The sequence below is a fragment of the Pongo pygmaeus genome, chromosome 18, assembly GCF_028885625.2.
Source record: "Pongo pygmaeus isolate AG05252 chromosome 18, NHGRI_mPonPyg2-v2.0_pri, whole genome shotgun sequence".
In the NCBI taxonomy this organism is placed as follows: domain Eukaryota; kingdom Metazoa; phylum Chordata; class Mammalia; order Primates; family Hominidae; genus Pongo; species Pongo pygmaeus.
In genome coordinates, this window is record NC_072391.2 from 64680869 (window position 1) to 64698694 (window position 17826).

At 43.0% G+C, this 17826-nt stretch overlaps 2 protein-coding genes across 5 annotated transcripts in view; one reads left to right on the forward strand and one right to left on the reverse strand.

Annotated features, from left to right (window-relative positions):
* The window catches only part of KCTD19 (potassium channel tetramerization domain containing 19), a 37981-nt gene extending 35701 nt beyond the window's left edge, over positions 1–2280 (reverse strand). Inside the window, exons 1-2 of the mRNA XM_054453914.2 lie at positions 2252–2280; positions 1662–1936 (exon numbers count right to left, since the gene is read on the reverse strand). Of these exons, the coding sequence (XP_054309889.1) occupies positions 1662–1664 (3 nt within the window). The 5' untranslated portion in view covers positions 1665–1936; positions 2252–2280. The remainder of the gene's footprint in view (positions 1–1661; positions 1937–2251) is intronic.
* The window catches only part of LRRC36 (leucine rich repeat containing 36), a 57763-nt gene continuing 41698 nt past the window's right edge, over positions 1762–17826 (forward strand). For 2 of the 4 annotated variants that reach the window (XM_054453922.1, XM_054453925.1), the window contains exons 1-2: positions 1797–1889; positions 16589–16716. In XM_054453922.1, the coding sequence (XP_054309897.1) occupies positions 1820–1889; positions 16589–16716 (198 nt within the window). In that variant the 5' untranslated portion in view covers positions 1797–1819. Of the gene's footprint in view, positions 1890–16588; positions 16717–17826 lie in introns of all 4 variants that reach the window. The other 2 variants (XM_054453921.1, XM_054453926.1) reach the window with 2 other exon arrangements.

Sequence of the window (17826 nt, forward strand, 5' to 3'; positions counted from 1 at the left end):
ACATAGACCAGAAAGCATAAATATGCAAGAAAGGACTCTTGATTCTGCTTTCTGTTCTCCTTAAAGGTGGCTGAGAGCTCAATGGGGGCGCTCAGAGTGTGCAGATGTTGGATGCCAAAGAAAACCTACTTCTCGAAGGTGAGCCCCAGTTCTGGTCTCAGTTCCTCTTTTCTTTTCTTTCTTTCTTTCTTTTTTTTTTTTTTTTTTTTTTGAGACAGAGTCTCGCTCTGTAGCCCAGGCTGGAGTGCAGTGGCACGATCTTGGCTCACTGCAAGCTCCACCTCCCGGGTTCATGCCATTCTCCTGCCTCAGCCTCCCGAGTAGCTGGGACTATAGGCGCCCGCCACCACGCCCGGCTTTTTTTTTTTTTTTTTTTTGTATTTTTAGTAGAGATGGGGTTTCACTGTGTTAGCCAGGATGGTCTCGATCTCCTGACCTCATGATCCACCTGCCTCGGCCTCCCAAAGTGCTGGGATTACAGGCGTGAGCCACCGCGCCCGGCCCATCTTCTTTTCTTGTTAAGGATAGGGTGTGACAAGAGGGTCCTGGCTCCTTCTTACATACATGTCCCATACACAGGTGGGCTCTTAAGTGCCTGCTGGAGTGAGGGTAGGGGTTAGGGATGCGGCTGTTCTTTCCCAAAGACTGCTCAGGGGCTGGTTAGTGCAGAGCTATCCCAGCCTGGGGACAGCCCTCAGTCACAGGCAAGCTTAGGGGGACCTGTGGTGCTTGAAAGACAAAAGGCTTCTTGCCAGACTGACTTCAGGAAACAGGGTAGCCCTAAAGCAGTCATCCCCACCCCATTACAAAGAGCTTCTCTCTTTCTCACGCTGATCTTTCTCCCCCAAAGAAGCTCCGTCCAAGTAAATTTCTTACCTTTTTTTTTTTTTTTTGAGACAAGGTCTGGCTCTGTCACTCAGGTCGCCCAGGCTGGAGTGCAGTGGTGCAATCTCGGTTCACTGCAACCTCCACCTCCCGGGTTCAAGCGATTCTCCTGCCTCAGCCTCCCGAGTAGCTGGGACTACAGGCCGTGCCACCACACCCGGCTAATTTTTATATTTTTAGTAGAGATGGGGTTTCACCATGTTGGCCAGGCTGGTCTTGAACTCCTGACCTCAGGTGATCCGCCCACCTCGGGCTCCCAAAGTGCTGGGATTACAGGCGTGAGACACCGTGCCCAGCCCGTCCAAGTCAATTTCCAGAGCTAGAACTTCCTCATGCTCTAAAGACAGGACCCCAACTCCTCAGGGCCAGGATTCCCAACCTTTCAGATCTGGAGCTCCCCATCATGCCTTAGAGTCTGTCCCCACGCTCCAATCCTTCAGATTTGGATCCCCCCTTCACACACACCCTCGCCTTGCCCCAGAGTCAGCATCCCCCAGCGCTGAGATATGAAGACCACCCCGTCAAAGGGGCACACGCCCAGCCCTCAGAACCGGAGTCCCCCACATCCTCAGAGCCAGAACACTTCATCCCTCAAGACAGAGCGTTATTCTAACTCCTCAGAGCCAGCCCCCCAAATCCTTCCCAGCTGGGGGCCCCTCGCTCTCCCCCATGCCCCAGAGCCAGGTCTCGAACCACTTAGCCCCAATCCTTGGCCACAGCGGCCCCCATTCGCCGCTTTGGTGCTTTTGGCGCCCCCGCCAGGGCGGGTTCCGTACCATGGTCGCGGCTCCAGCAGCTGGCGGGCGGGCTTCTGACCCGGCCCATAACGGCTCCCGGGGTCGCGGCGGCGCGCGCGCGAGGGGCGGGGAAGTGGGCGGGGCCTGGCGTGCGCCGGGTGGTCTCGCGGGGGGCGGCAGGTGAGCGGCGGGCGGGGATGGCGGAGCAGTGGGAACTGGACGAGGAAGGCATCCGCCGCCTGGGGGCGCTGACGCTGGAGCAGCCGGGTAGGGTCTGGCCGGGAGGATGTGGACCGGGAACGCAGGGTCAGAAGCTGTGGAAAGAAAACTGAGGTGGAAGCCGGGGAACCTGAGATAGAGGCGAGGGAACCACAGAGAAGCGGTACCTGAGGCTGGGGGGCGGGGGGATAACATGAGGCAGAAGGTTAGAGGGAGGTGGAGGCGGAGGAACTGAAGTAACGGGAGGGTGTGGGTCAGAGCCCGAGGAATTGAGAGAGAAGAGGGTAGTGTGAAGTAGGGAAGGAGAAACAAGGGTAACAGGGGACCCTGCCGCAGGTGACAGAACTGCGGGGGGCGGTGGCTGACCGCTGTAATCCCAGCAGTTTGGGAGGCGGAGGCGGGTGGATCACCTGAGCGTGGCCAACATGGTGAAACCCCGTCTCTACTAAAATACAAAAATTAGCCGGGCGTGGTGGTTCAAGTCTATAATCCCAGCTACTTGGGAGGCTGACGCAGGAGAATTGCTTGAACCCGGGAGGCGGAGGTTGCAGTGAGCCGAGATCGCACCACTGCACTGCAGCCTGGGCGACAGAGCGAGACTCCATCTCAAAAAATAAATAAATAAAATAAATAAATAATAAAATGCCTATTAGACATCCAAGTGTAAGGTACCTAGTAGGCAGTTGGATATATGGGTCTGGACCTCAGAGGAGAGGTCAGGGTTAGAGATGCAAATTTTGGAGACATTAGCGATAGGTGGTATTTAAACCTACGGGAGTGGATGAACTCAGCTAAGGAGAGAACGTCGATGGAGAAGTGAAAGAAAGCTTAAGACTCCACCTTGGAATATTTGAGTGTTTAGAGGTTGTATAGAGGAAGAATGTGGTATCTTGGAATTTGAGAAGGGGTAGTGTATCGAGCGAGCAATGGCCAACTATGTCAAATGCTATTGACAGGCTGAGCAACTTAAATGCAGTGTCTGTTAGATTTAGCAACATGGAACTTACTGGTGACCTTGACAGAGGGAGTTTTGGGAGGGTGGGGAGGAGGGAAACCAGATTGGAGTGGGATGAAAAAGGGAATGATATTTGAGGGGAAGAGACAGTGAAAGAAAGAACTTCTGCTGAAAATTTTAGCTGTAAAAGAGACTGCAGAAATAGATGGTAGCTGAAGCGTATGATGTGCAGTCAAGAACAGAACAGTAAGGATATACTAGAGCATGTCGGTAGTCTAATGATTAATTTGGTAGAGAGGGGAAAATATGTAATATTTACTCATTTTGACTGTTAAAATAATTCAATTAATTTATTCTGTGGGTAATAATTGTACAGTGAGGGCCAGGCGCGGTGGCTCACGCCTGTAATCCCAGCACTTTGGGAGGCCGAGGCGGGCGGATCACGAGGTCAGGAGATCGAGACCATCCTGGCTAACACAGTGTGAAACCCCGTCTCTACTAAAAATACAAAAAAAATTAACAGGGCGTGGTGGCGGGCGCCTGTAGTCCCAGCTACTCGGGAGGATAAGGCAGGAGAATGGCGTGAACCCAGGAGGCGGAGCTTGCAGTGAGCCGAGATCGCGCCACTGCACTCCAGCCTGGGCTAGAGAGCGAGACTCTGTCTCAAAAAAAAAATAAATAAATAAAATAAAATAAAAATTGTACAGTGAGAAGAAAGTCTTGACTCCCCCATCCCCGTCTCATAGGCCTAGTTCCCCTTCTAAAGGCAATTACTGTTACCAGTATCTTGGATAGTTTTCCAGAAATATTCTCTACATATATAAGCACTTATCACTTATTTTATAATTTTATATTATGGCAATTTTCAAATATGTACAAGAGTAGAGATAACAGAATAATGAACTTCATTAGCCTACCTCAACAGTTATCATCAATTCTTGGCCAAGCTTCTTTCACGTATACCTCACCTACCCCCAACACTGACTATTTTGAAGCAAATTCCAAGTATATGATTTCCTCCATAAATATTTCAGTATGTATTTTATTTATTTATTATTTTTATTATTTTTCAGATAGAGTTTTGCTCTGTCACCCAGGCTGGAGGGCAGTGGCATGATCTTGGCTCACTGTAATCTCCGCCTCCCCATTTCAAGTGATTCTTCTGCCTCAGCCTCCCAAGTAGCTGGGACTACAGGCACCCGCCACCACGCCTGGCTAATTTTGTATTTTCAGTAGCGACAGGGTTTTGCCATGTTGGCCAGGCTGGTCTTGAACTCCTGACCTCAAATGATCTGCCCACCTCAGCCTCCCTAAGAGCTGGGATTATAAGCGCAAGCCACAGCACCTGGCCAGTATGTATTTTTAAAAGCTAAGATCACTTAAAAAAAAAAACACATATGCAACCTAAAAAATTTAACAGTAATTTCTTTTTTTGGTTTTGTTTTGTTTTTGAGATGGAATCTGGCTCTGTTGCCCAGGCTGAAGTGCAGTGGCATGATCTCAGCTCACTGCAACCTCCGCCTCCGGGGTTCAAGCAATTCTCCTGCCTCAGCTTCCTGAGTAGCTGGGATTTCAGGCGTGTGCCACCATGCCTGGCTAATTTTTTTGTATTTTTAGTAGAGACAGGGTTTCACCATGCTAGCCAGGCTACTCTTGAACTCCTGACCTCAAGTGACTCAGCCTCCCAAAGTGAACAGTAATTTCTTGATATCATGAAATATCTAACTAGTGTTCTTATTTTCCCAGTTGTCCTATAATTTTTTAAAATTAGAATCCATGGCCGGGTGCATTGGCTCATGCCTGTAATCCCAGCACTTTGGGAGGCCAAGGTGGGTGGATCACTTGAGGCCAGGAGTTCAAGACTAGCCTGGCCAACATGGTGAAACCCCGTCTCTATTAAAAATACAAAAATTAGCCAGACATGGTGGCTCACACCTGTAATCCCAACTACTTGGGAGGCTGAGGCAGGAGAATCGCTTGAACCCGGGAGACGGAGGTTGTAGTGAGCTGAGATCGCACCACTGCACTCTAGCCTGGGTGGCAGAGCAAGTCTCCATCTAAAAAATAAAATAAATAAGAATCCATATATGGTCCATATATTGCAATTGGTTGAAATATGTCTTAAGTCTTATTTGATCTGTAGGCTCCCCCTTTTTTTCCCCTCAAATTTTCAATTGTTTTTGAAGAAACTGGCTTCGGAAGAGTTTACTATAACCTGAATTTTGCTCATTGCATTCCTAAAATGTTTAACATTTTCCCGTGTTCCCTGTACTTCCTATGAATTGGTAGTTAGATGAGGCTTAATCAGATTCAGGTTGGATTTTTTTTTTTTTTCGCAAGACGATTTCATAGGTAATGGTGTAAGTTTATGTTAGGAAGTATATGGTGCCTAGTGTTCTTTCTTTTCGTGATATCAGCCACTGAATATGATTACCTAAGTTAATTCATCAGGGATTGCAAAATGGTAATTGTCTATTTCTTTCATTTTTCTTCATTAACTGTAATACTTCTATAAAGAGAAATTCCCTCACGTCAACTGTTTGCTTATCCTGAGGTACAGTTTGTATAGGAAAGGCAGCATAAAAGCTTGATTTTTTTTCACCTTATATGCCAGCTTTCAGAATGATGAGTTATTTTCTTAGCATTCTCCAAAGGTGACTAGTGAGGACTGTTTTGCTTTCTCAGTATCATTATAAATTCATCAATTTAAATATATGTCTTAGGGCTGGGCATGGTGTTTCACGCCTGTAATCCCAGCACTTTGGGAGGCCAAGGCAGATGGATCACCTGAAGTCAGGAGTTCAAGACCATTCTGGCCAACATGGTGAAACCTCGTCTGTACTAAAAATACAAAAAAAATTTAGCCCGGCATGGTGGCAGGTGCCTATAATCCCAGCTACTCAGGAGGCTGAGGCAGGAAAATCACTTGAGCCTGGGAAGCAGAGGTTGCAGTGAGCTGAGATCGCACCACTGCACTCCAGCCTGGACGAAAGACTGAGACTCAGTCTAAATAAATAAATAAATAAATAAATAAATAAATAAATAAATAAATAAATATCTTAGTCTCTTTTCTCTTGTCATAACAGAATACCATAGACTAGGTAATTTATCAAGAACAGAAGTTGATTTGGCTCCTGGTTCTGGAGGCTGGGAAGTCCAAGAGCATGGTGCCAGCATCTGGTGAGGGTCATTCCATGGTGGAAGGGCAGAAGGTGCATGTGTGAGATGTGACAGAGAAAGACAGAGAGAGAGAGAGAGAAGACTGAACTAATTCCTTTATTAGGATAACTAACTCCCATGTTAACTAACTCCATGATAACAGCATGAAGCCACTGTTGACCTAATCACCTCTTAGAGGCCCCACCTCCCAGTGCTGTTACATTGGCAATTACGTTTCAACATGAAAGCTGGGCATGGCGGCTTACGCACTTTGGAAGGCCGGGGAGGAGGATGAGGCCAGGTATTTGAGACCAGCCTGGGCAACATAGCAAGATCCTGTCTCTACAAAAAATTTAAAAATTAACTGGGTGTTGGTGGGTGTACCTGTATTCCCAGCTACTCAGGAGGCTGAAGTGGAAGGATCCTCTGACCCCAGGAGTTTTAGGCTGCAGTGCACTATGATAGTGCCACTGCACTCCAGCCTGGTTGACAGAGCAAGACCCTGTCTCTGAATAAATTAATACATTTCATCATGAGTTTTGGAGGGGACATTCAAACCATAGCAATATATTTCAATGTATGTTTTAATGTTTTAATCCATTATAGTTCTTACCATAATTGGTGTTCAGTTTATCCTAACTTTAGTTAATAGGTGATCTTTCAAGTTGACTCCTGAGTTCTTTTTAAAAAAGTTTTATGGCTGGGTGTGGTGGCTCACGCCTGTAATCCCAGCACTTTGGGAAGCCGAGGGGAGTGGATCATCTGAGGTTGGGAGTTTGAGAACAGCCTGGCCAGCATGGTGAAACCCCATCTCTACTAAAAATACAAAAATTAGCTGAGCGTGGTGGCACATGCCTGTAATCCCAGCTACTTGGGAGGCTGAGGCAGGAGAATCACTTGAACCCCGAAGGCGGAGGTTGCAGTGAGCCAAGATCACGCCATTGCACTCCAGCCTGGGCAAAGAGAGTGAAACTCCATCTCAAAAAAAAAAAAAAAAGAAAAAGTTTTATTTATTAGAAACATTCATTGTCATTATAAACAAGCTTTGTTAAAGGTTGTTAATTCAATTTCCAAATGAGCTGTAAATGGTTTTCATTAGAGAGACTACTTGATTTGTTGTTTTCAAATAGCAAATTTTTGCCCATTGGGGTTATGTAACCCGTAAATTAAAATTGGGGCCAGGCGCGGTGGCTCACGCCTGTAATCCCAGCACTTTGGGAAGCCGAGGCGGGCGGATCACGAGGTCAGGAGATCGAGACCACGTCTCTACTAAAAATACAAAATTAAAAATACAAAAAATTAGCCGGGCACAGTGGCGGATGCCTGTAGTCCCAGCTACTCGGGAGGCTGAGGCAGGAGAGTGGCGTGAACCCGGGAGGCAGAGCTTGCAGTGAGCTGAGATCATGCCACTGCACTCCAGCCTGGGCGACAGAGCGAGACTCTGTCTCAAAAAAATAAAAAATAAAAAATAAATAAAATAAAATAAAATAAAATTGGAAGATCATTCTTTTGTTCTTGGCATCTATGCTGTGCAGTGTTTGATTTGTTCTCTGATTTGTCTTCACTCTTTATAAACACTGAAATGAAATGCATAACCTCTTAAGACATGCATTCATGTGAATCATTAAATAATGTTTGTCTTTGTGGCAGTTTATCATTTTAATAATTCACATTCCTTCTTAAAATGTTAAAATGTCTGCTCTTCAAAATAGACTGCAGTGAAAGGCATGAGAAATGCTGTGGGTCATTGATGGAAACCATAATTGTCCTTAGCTTTTGTCCCATGTTAACAGACTCTCAGGGTGTTAGATCATTACATACCACAGACTTACCAATACACTGCCCTCAAAGTCAGAAAAATTTTATTTATTTATTTATTTATTTTCTTTTAAAAAAAAAAAAAAAAAAAAAAAAACATGGTCTTATTCTGTTGCCCAAGCTGGAGTGCAGTGGCATGATCATGGCTCACTGCAGCCCCAACCTCCTGGGCTCAAGCAATCCTTTTGACTCTGCCTACTGAGTAGCTGGGACTACAGGTGTGCACCACCATGCCCAGCTAATTTTTTCTTTTTTTGTAGAGATGGGTGCATTTTAAAAAGGTATAATTCACATACTATAAAGTTCACCGTTTTAGTATTTATTTATTTATTTATTTAGAGACAAGAATCTTGCCCTATTGCCCAGGCTGGAGTGCAGTGGCCCGACCTCAGCTCACTGCAACCTCTATCCCAGGTTCAAGCGATTCTCCTGCCTCAGCATCCCAAGTAGGTGGGACTGCAGGCACGTGCCACCATAGCCTGCTAATTTTTGTGTTTTTAGTAGAGACAGGGTTTCACCATGTTTGCCAGGCTGGTCTCGAACTCCTGACTTCAAGTGATCCACCTGCCTCCACCTCCCAAAGTGCTGGAATTACAGGCATGAGCCACCACGCCCAGCCCCATTTAAAAAATATACAATTCAGGGTCATTTTGTACATTTACAATGTTGTGCAAGCATCATCGCTATCTATATATAGTTCCGGAACATTTTCATCAATCCGTTAGGCAGTCACACCTCATTTCCCACTACCCCCGCCTCCTGGCAACCACTAAACTGCTTTCTGTCTCTGTGGATTTGCCTCTTCTGGGTATTTCATATCATTGGAATCATATAATATGTAGCCTTTTCTGTCTGGCTTCTTTGACTTAGCATGGTATTTTCATTATTCATTCGTGTTTTAGCATGTATTAATACTTCATTCCTTTTTTAAAAAAATTAATAGACTTTATTTTTTAGAGCAGTTTTAGGTTTACAGAGAAATTGGGCATAAAGTACAGAGAGTTCTCAAATACCCTTACCTCCCTTGTACCTCTCCCCACCCACCCCGTTTCCCTTAATTTTAATATCTTGCATTATTGTGGTATATTACAATTTATGAACCAATATTGATGCTATTATTAACTAAAGTCCATAGTTTACATTAAAGCTCACTTTTTGTGTTGTACAGTTCTATGGTTTTTGACAATTATGTCACATCCACCATTATTATTATTTTTTTTATTTATTTATTTTTTTTGAGATGGAGTCTCGCTCTGTTGCCCAGGCTGGAGTGCAGTGGCGCGGATCTTGGCTCACTGCAAGCTCTGTCTCCCAGGTTCACGCCATTCTCCTGCCTCAGCCTCCCAAGTAGGTGGGACTACAGGTGCCTGCCACTGCGCCTGGCTAATTTTTTGTATTTTTAGTAGAGACGGGGTTTCACCATGGTCTCAATCTCCTGACCTCGTGATCCGCCCGCCTTGGCTTCCCAAAGTGCTGGGATTACAGGCGTGAGCCACCACGCCTGGCCGTCCACCATTATTTTTTATTTTTTGAGGCAGAGTCTTGTTCTGTTGCCCAGGCTGGAATGCAGTGGCATGATCTCGGTTCACTGCAACCTCTGCCTCCTGGGTTCACGTGATTCTCATGCCTCAGCCTCCCGAGTAGCTGGGACTGCAGGCATGTGCCACAATGCCTGGCTGATTTTTGTATTTTTAGTAGAGACAGGGTTTCACCAGGTTGGCCAGGCTGGTCTCGAACTCCTAACCTCAGGTTATCCACCTGCCCCAAGCTCCCAAAGTGCTGGGATTACAGGCATGAGCCAGCACTTCCGGCTAGTCATGTCCACCATTATAATAACAGTTTTACTAACCTAAAAATCCCCTGTGCCCCACCATCTGTTTATCCCTCCCTCACCCCAAACCCCTGACAACTATCAGGTGAAATTCACCCCCGATATTTCACGTAGGTTCTTTTCTATTTTCCCTAAGTGTCGGCTGGTCTGAGAAATAAAGGGACAGAGTACAAAAGAGATAAATTTTAAAGCTGGGTGTCCAGGGAAGACATCACATGTCAGCAGGTTCTGTGATGCCCCCTGAGCCATAAAACCAGCAAGTTTTTATTAGTGATTTTCAAAAGGGGAGGGAGTGTACGAATAGGGTGTGGGTCACAGAGATCACATGCTTCACAAGGTAATAAGATATCACAAGGTAAATGGAGGCAGGGCGAGATCACAGGACCACAGGACAGGGGTGAAATTAAAATTCCTAATGAAGTTTCAGGCACGCATTGTCACTGATAACATCTTATCAGGAAACAGGGTTTGAGAGCAGACAACTGGTCTGACCAAAATTTATTAGGCAGGAATTTCCTCGTCCTAATAAGCCTGGGAGCACTAGGGGAGACTGGGGCTTATTTCATCCCACAGCTGTGACCGTAAAAGACATCTGCCCCCAAAGCGGCCATTTTAGAGGCCCCCCCTCGGGGACACATTCTCTTTCTCAGCGATGTTCCTTGCTGAGAAAAAGAATTCAGCAATATTTCTCCTATTTGCTTTTGAAAGAAGAGAAATATGGCTCTGTTCCACCTGGCTCACCAGCAGTCAGAGTTTAAGGTTATCTCTCTTGTTCCCTGAACATTGCTGTTATCCTGTACTTTTTTCAAGGTGCCCAGATTTCATATTGTTCAAACACACATGCTCTACAAACAATTTGTGCAGTTAATGCAATCATCACAGGGTCCTGAGGCGACATACATCCTCCTCAGTTTACAAAGATGATGAGATTAAGAGATTAAAGTAAAGACTGGCATAGGAAATCACAAGGGTATTGATTGGGAAAGTGATAAGTGTCCATGAAATCTTCACAATTTATGTTCTTCTGCCATGGCTTCAGCTGGTCCCTCCATTTGGGGTCCCTGACTTCCCACAACAGACAACCACTGATCTTTTTTTTTTTTTTTTTTTTTTTTGAGGCGGAGTTTCGCTGTTGTTGCCCAGGCTGGAATGTAGTGGCATGATCTTGGCTCACTGCAGCCTCTGCCTCCCGGGTTCAAGCGATTCTCCTGCCTCAGCCTCCCGAGTAGCTGGGATTATGGGAATGTGCCACTATGCCCGGCTAATTTTGTATTTTTAGTAGAGACAGGGTTTCTCCATGTTGGTCAGGCTGGTCTCAAACCCCCAGCCTCAGGTGATCCGCCCATCTCAGTCTCCCAAAGTGCTGGGATTACAGGTGTGAGCCACCGCACCTAGCCCAACCACTGGTCTTTTTATTGTTGCCTTTTTCGGAATGTCATATATTTGGAATCATATAGTATGTAACCTTTCAAACTGATTTCTTTCACTTAGCAATATGTATTTAAGGCTCCTCCATGTCTTTCCATGGTTGATAGCCCATTTCTTTTTATTGCTGAATAATATTCCACTCTGTGGATGTACCATTGTTTGCTTATCCATTTACCTATTGAAGGACATCTTGGTTGCTCCCGAGTTTTGGTAATTATGAAGAAAGCTGCTGTAAACCTTCATGTGCAAGTTTGGGTGTGGACATAAAGTTTCAACTCCCTTGAGTAAATACCAAGGGATTTACTTGTGTTTAGCTTTGCAAGAAACTGCCAAGTTGTCTTCTCAGGTGGCTTCACCATTTTGTATTCCCACCAGCAATGAATGAGAGTTCCTTTTGCCCCACATCCTCACCAACATTTAGCATTGTGAAAGTTTTAAGATTTGGGCCATTCTAACAAACTTATAGTGGTATCTCATTTTAATTTGTAATTTCCTAATGATTTATGATGTTGACCATTTTTTTCATATGTTTGTTTAGTGGAGTGTCTGGTTTGGGGTTTATTTTTATTGCTTTTTAGAGACAGGTTCTTGCTATGTTGCCCAGGCTGGACTTGAACTTCTGGGCTCAAGCAATCCTTCTGTCTCAGCCTCCCCAGTAGCTGAGACTGCAGGTATGTGCCACTGCATCCAGTTTTTCTTTTGCCTACTTTTTTTTTTTTTTTTTTTTTTTGAAATAGGGTAATCTTACTTTGTTGCCTAGGTTGGAGTGCAGTGGTGCCATCATGACTCACTGTAGCCTGCAATTAGTGGTTTCAAGTGATCTTCCCACTTCAGCCTACCAAGTGGCTAGGACTACTGGGCTGTGCCACTACACCCAGCTAATTGTTTTACTTTTTGTAGAGACAGGGTCCTACTATGTTGCCCAAGCTTGTCTCAAACTCCTGGCCTCAAATAATCTGCCTGCCTTGGCCTCCCAAAGTGCTGGGATTACAGACTTGAGCCACCATGCCAGGCCCGTCATTCCTTTTTATGGCTGAGTGATAGTCCCTCTTATGGATATACCACATTTTTGTTTATTCATTCATCTGTTGATGGGCATTTGGGTTGTTTCCATCTTTTGGATATTTTGAATAATGCTGCTATGGATGATGGTATACAAATATCTGTTCAGGTCCTTGCTTTCAATTTTTTTGGATATATACCCAGAAGTGGAGTTATTCTATTGTTCTTTTGTGCTCTTATTTTCATTCTTTGGTCTTCATTTCAAAAATGACCTTTTAATTTTTATTATTTCTTTCTTTTCTTTTTCTTTTTTTTTTTGAGGAGGAGTTTGACTCTTGTTGCCCAGGCTGGAGTGCAATGGCGCGACTGCAGCCCAAGCGATTCTCTTGCCTCAGCCTTCTGAGTAGCTGGGATTACAGGCGTGTGTCACCATGCCCAGCTAATTTTTTTGTATTTTTAGTAAAGACAGGGTTTTGCCATGTTGGTCAGTCTGGTCTTGAACTCTTGGCCTCAGGTGATCTGCCCACCTTGGCCTTCCAAAGTGCTGGGATTACAGGCGTGAGCCACCACACTCGGCCTAATTTTTGTTATTTCCTGAATTCTGTCTTCTCTATATTCAAATTTTTTTTCCTTTCTAATCATCTTTCTGAATTTGTCTATTCTAATTTACATTTTTCAGTTAATTCCCACATTTTTGGGTCTCAAGATCCCTTTACACCTTAAAAAATTATTGAGGGCTGGGCGTGGTGGTTCTTGGCTGTAATCCCAGCACTTTGGGAGGCCGAGGCAGGTGAGTCACCTGAGGTCGGGAGTTTGAGACCAGCCTGCCCAACATGGAGAAACTCCATCTCTACTGAAAATACAAAATTAGCTGGGTGTGGTGGCGTATGCCTGTAATCCTAGCTACTTGGGAGGCTGAGGCAGGAGAATCACTTGAACCCAGGAGGCAGAGGTTGTGATGAGCTGAGATGGTGCCATTGCAGTCCAGCCTGGGCAACAAGAGTGAAACTCTGTCTCAAAAAAAAAAAATTATTGAGGACCTCAAAGAGCTTTTGTTAATGTGGACTATATCTACTAATATCTACCATACAGAAATTAAAACTGAGAAAAATTTAAAATATTTATTAATTTATTAATAGGTAACCATAACATAGACATTATGTTAATATAAATATTTTTATGAAAAATAACTATTTCCTAAAATAAAAAAATAGTGAGGAAAGTATCACTGATTTATATTCTTGCAAACCTCCTTAATGTTTTGTTTAAAAGAAGACAGTTAGATTCTCATACCTGCTTCTGTATTTAATTTGTTATGATATATTGTTTTGCTTGAAATATGTGAAAAAAGTCTGGGCTCGTATAGAAATGTAGTTGGAAAAGGAAGGAATATTTTAATAGTCTTTCATCAAATTTTTTATATTATTCTTGGATACAATATGAAAACAGGACAAGTGGTACTTTCTTAAAGTTTAGTTGAATGTGGAATCTGAAACATCAATGAAATTTTTGTACTGTTACTTCAAAATCTATTGGTATATCTTATATATGGATGAATCTTTTACCCATGCATGATTTTGTAACGTTACACATTGGTCATCTGAAAAATATTGACTCACTAAGTTATGTAGATCTTCCAAATATTGACAAATTTCATTATATAATGTTTAAAAATCATGGTTGTTAATATCATCATCAATGTCACTTGAAAAACCTTTTAAGTGTTGAGAAGCTGTCAAGTTCATGGTGGCAGATACAAGCTTTTCAAATTTCTAATTTCTGCTTGGAAGCTGAAATTTTTTTTTTTTTTTTTTTTTTTTTTTTGAGATAGAGTCTCGCTCTGTCACCCTGGCTGGGGTGCAGTGATGCGATCTTGGCTCACTGCAACCCCTGTCTGCTGGGCTCAAGCAATTCTTCTGTCTCAGCCTCCTGAGTAGCTGGGATCACAGGCATGTGCCACCATGCCTTGCTAATTTTTGTATTTTTGGTAGAGACCATGTTGGCCAGGCTGGTCTCGAACTCCTGACCTCAAGTGATCCACCCACTTCAGCCTGCCAAAGTGTTGGGATTACAGACATGAGCCACTGCACCCAGCCATGATTCATTCTTAAGGTGCCAGTAGCTTTTGTTCTTGCACCATAAGTGTAAATGTTAATACTGTAAAAAAAGGCAATTAGTGTCTTCATATTATTATGAAAATAATTCTTTACAAGTAGTTTTAACTTTGTGGACCCCTGTACATGTCTCAGGGACCTCCAGGGGTTTAGGGACCATACTTTGAGAGCTGCTACATACATTGCTATGATGTTTTTAAGCTTGTTTTGAAATATTAAGTTACAGTTTTCATTTGTGGATGTATCTTTCTGGAGCACTTTTAATTTTAGGGGTATTATTCTGCTCCTTTTAAAAAAATAATAACCTCATATAAGATTTGACTATAATCCTTTTCTGTGGCTCTTTAAATGCAGTTAAGTTTTCTTACACTTTTAGGTGGGAAAGGTGGGCCAGAATAGCTTTTTTAGTTTCAAGGTTTTGGAGCTCCCTCTTCTGTTGTGTTCACAAAATAGTGAAAATATGACATGCTTCCTGAGATCCGTCCACTCTGCTTCCCTCCCCTATTCATATCTGGACCTTTTATTTCCTTTGCGTCTATGTCCTTGCTCCATTCAATGTAGATTCTACTCCCACTAATTTCTCCGTGGTATGGGTCTTGTCCTGAAAGGGATCTTTGGTTTATGACTTTTTAAAGCTTATTAGGGGCCAGCCACGGTGGCTCATGCCTGTAATCCCACCACTTTGGGAGGCCAAGGTAGGTGGATCACCTGAGGTCAGGAGTTTGAGACCAGCCTGGGTAACATGGTGAAACCCCGTCTCTACTAAAAGTACAAAAATTAGCCAGGCATGGTGGCGCACACCTTAATCCCACCTACTTGGGAGGCTGAGGCAGGAGAATCACTTGAACCCAGGAGGTGGAGGTTGCAGTCAGCCAAGATCGCACCATTGCACTCCAGCCTGGGTGACAAGAGTGAGATTCCATCTCAATAAATAAATAAATAATAAAATAAAATAAAGTTTATGGGACCCAGACTGCTCTAGCACCTTAAGATCTTACTTCAATGCAGTCTCCTGGCACTTATCTGCAAACTGGATTCTGTAGAACTCTCTTCCAGTTTTGGTTGCTATTCGCAGTTTGGCCTACCACCCTTGCCAGTGAGTTCTTACTGACAATTTTGAGATTTCTCCTCTTTTCAGTGCTGTTAGTAGTCTAGTTGACGCCCAGGCTCAGTGGCTCATGCCTGTAATCCCAGCACTTTGGGAGGCTGAGACTGGTGGATCACCTGAGCAGCTTGGCAAAACCCCATTTCTACCTAAAATACAAAAAATTAGCCGGGTGTGGTGGTGCACACCTGTATTCCCAGCTACTTGGGAGGCTGAGGCAGGAGAATCGCTTGAAGTCGGGAGGCGGAGGTTGCAGTGAGCTGAGATCATGCCACTGCACTCCAGCTTGGGCGAAAGAGCGAGACTCCATCTCAAAAAAATAGAAAAAAATGTCTAGTTGACTTTTATCTACTTCTTCTCACATATATATATATATTTATATATATATTCTATAGAATATATAGATTCAATTATAGAATCTAGAATATATAGATTATAGAATATAGAATATATTTAGATATATAGAATATAGATATATATAAAATATATCTAGAATATATATATTCTATAGAATATATATATTCTACACACACACACACACGCATTCTCTCTCTTTAAAAACAGTTATACATGTAAAAAAGTCATATTTTCCATCACTTAATTTTTTAGAGATCTTTCCATATGAGCATCTATAAATCTACCTCATTCTTTTTCATGGCTGTATTATGGTAATTAACACTTGTGTAGCACTTACCATGTGGCCAGGCACTGTTCTATGTTTTGTACATATATATTAATTTAATTCTTGTAACACCTTATGAATTGAGCACCATTGTTACCCCCATTTTACAGATGAAGAAACTGATGTACAGAGAAGTTAAGTGACTTGAACAAGGTCACAGATGTAGTATATTGTCTTTTGTATCAATGTACTGTTATTTAGGCTGTCTAGCTCTATTTTTCTGCTGATGGACCTTCGACAGTTTTCTATTTCTTCCTTTTTAATTTTTTTTACTATCTTAAAACTGCTCTGAAATTGACATCCTTGTGCTATATTTTATATAACCTGCCAAAATTTTGTGGCTATTATCCATAGGGCTAAATCCTAGCAGTGGGGTTACTGAATATCTTTTGAAATTTTGTTTTGAGAACTTTTGGAGACTTTTAGTACATCCTTCAGGGAAATTAGAAAAACCCAAGGGCTCTATAAAACTAAGGTTCAATGTCACTATATTAGACCATACTGCTACTTTTAAAAAGAAGATCTGATCTTATGAGGCTTGGATGTAGGGCCTTTCACAGTTGAGATATGGGAGGAAAAAAGGCCTACTTTCACTGACTCTGCTGTTGATCCGAGCAGGGATCATAATATATCTACTGATGATCTCTTTTCAGAACTGGTGGAGTCTCTTTCATTGCAGGGATCTTATGCTGGAAAAATCCATTCCATTGGTGATGCCTTCAGAAATTTTAAAAATCTCCGATCCTTGGATTTATCAAGGAATTTGATCACTAGCCTTAAGGTAAGTTCTATATTCTATGACCAGCCAGGTCTGCCCAATAAGAAATAAGAGATAGATCATGTCATCCTGGGGAATACAGGACCTTCCCTTTAAATGATTCCCAACTAAATTTAATTATTTATTATAAAATTCTTTCAACTCTGCAGTATATTTTAAATTGTTATAAAATATTGGGAGGGGAATTTATTTTATACTCTGGGAAAACTGTATTAAGATATCACTGTCTAGGGCAAATGCATAAATTTTCATGTGTATAAAAAATTATGAAGAACACTTGTAAAAGTACAGATTCTCAGTCCCTACTGTGAGAGTTGGTCTGATTTAATAGGTCTAGGGTAGGCTCAGGACATACTCAGGGGATTCTGATGATGGTGGTACATGGAGCATACATGGAGAAACGCTGGCCTGTGTTGTTATTGTGGGTTTTTTCTATGAGGAGAAAGAAGGTGTGGTCTTGGGAAAATTTAAGTCATGGGATGGTGGAGCAGAGGGCAGTATAGGAAGGCAGGAGGGACCAAGCATGAATAGTGTGCATGTGGATTAGCAAACACGCACAAAGAACTCTACAAACGTGAGTGTACACACACAGAGATGGAGTTTTGTTTTCTTTGTGGTAGACCCTCAAATACTGCTTCTTCCTCATGTTCCCATTTTGCCCAAGCTCTGTACCTGTCTTGGCAAAGCCCTTCTATGCAAGATCGAGCGTGACAAAGACTCACAGATGCTATCCAGGATTAGTTACCGATCTCCTGGGTCATCTACCAGTTTTGCACTTCCTAGGGGATATTTGTTCAACAGCACATCCAGACCCAATCCCAAGGTTTAGCTAAGGGCCTAAAAGATCAAAAGCCCCAACAAGATCAAATTTCCATCTAGGACTCTAAAATCAGCAACTCCAAGTTCAACTAGGTCTTTAGACTATTTTTTAGCAGCCATTTATATTTGGCCTATCAGTTTCAGAAAGGATTAGTTCTTTCACAGGTGATAGGATCCAATTTAAAAAATGAAAAGATAGAATATAAAAAGAAAGTATTAGTTCAGAGTTGCTTAGGTCTCCTCTTTTGTTTGTTTATTCTTTTTCTGGCTAAAAAATTAAGTGAACATTGCTGT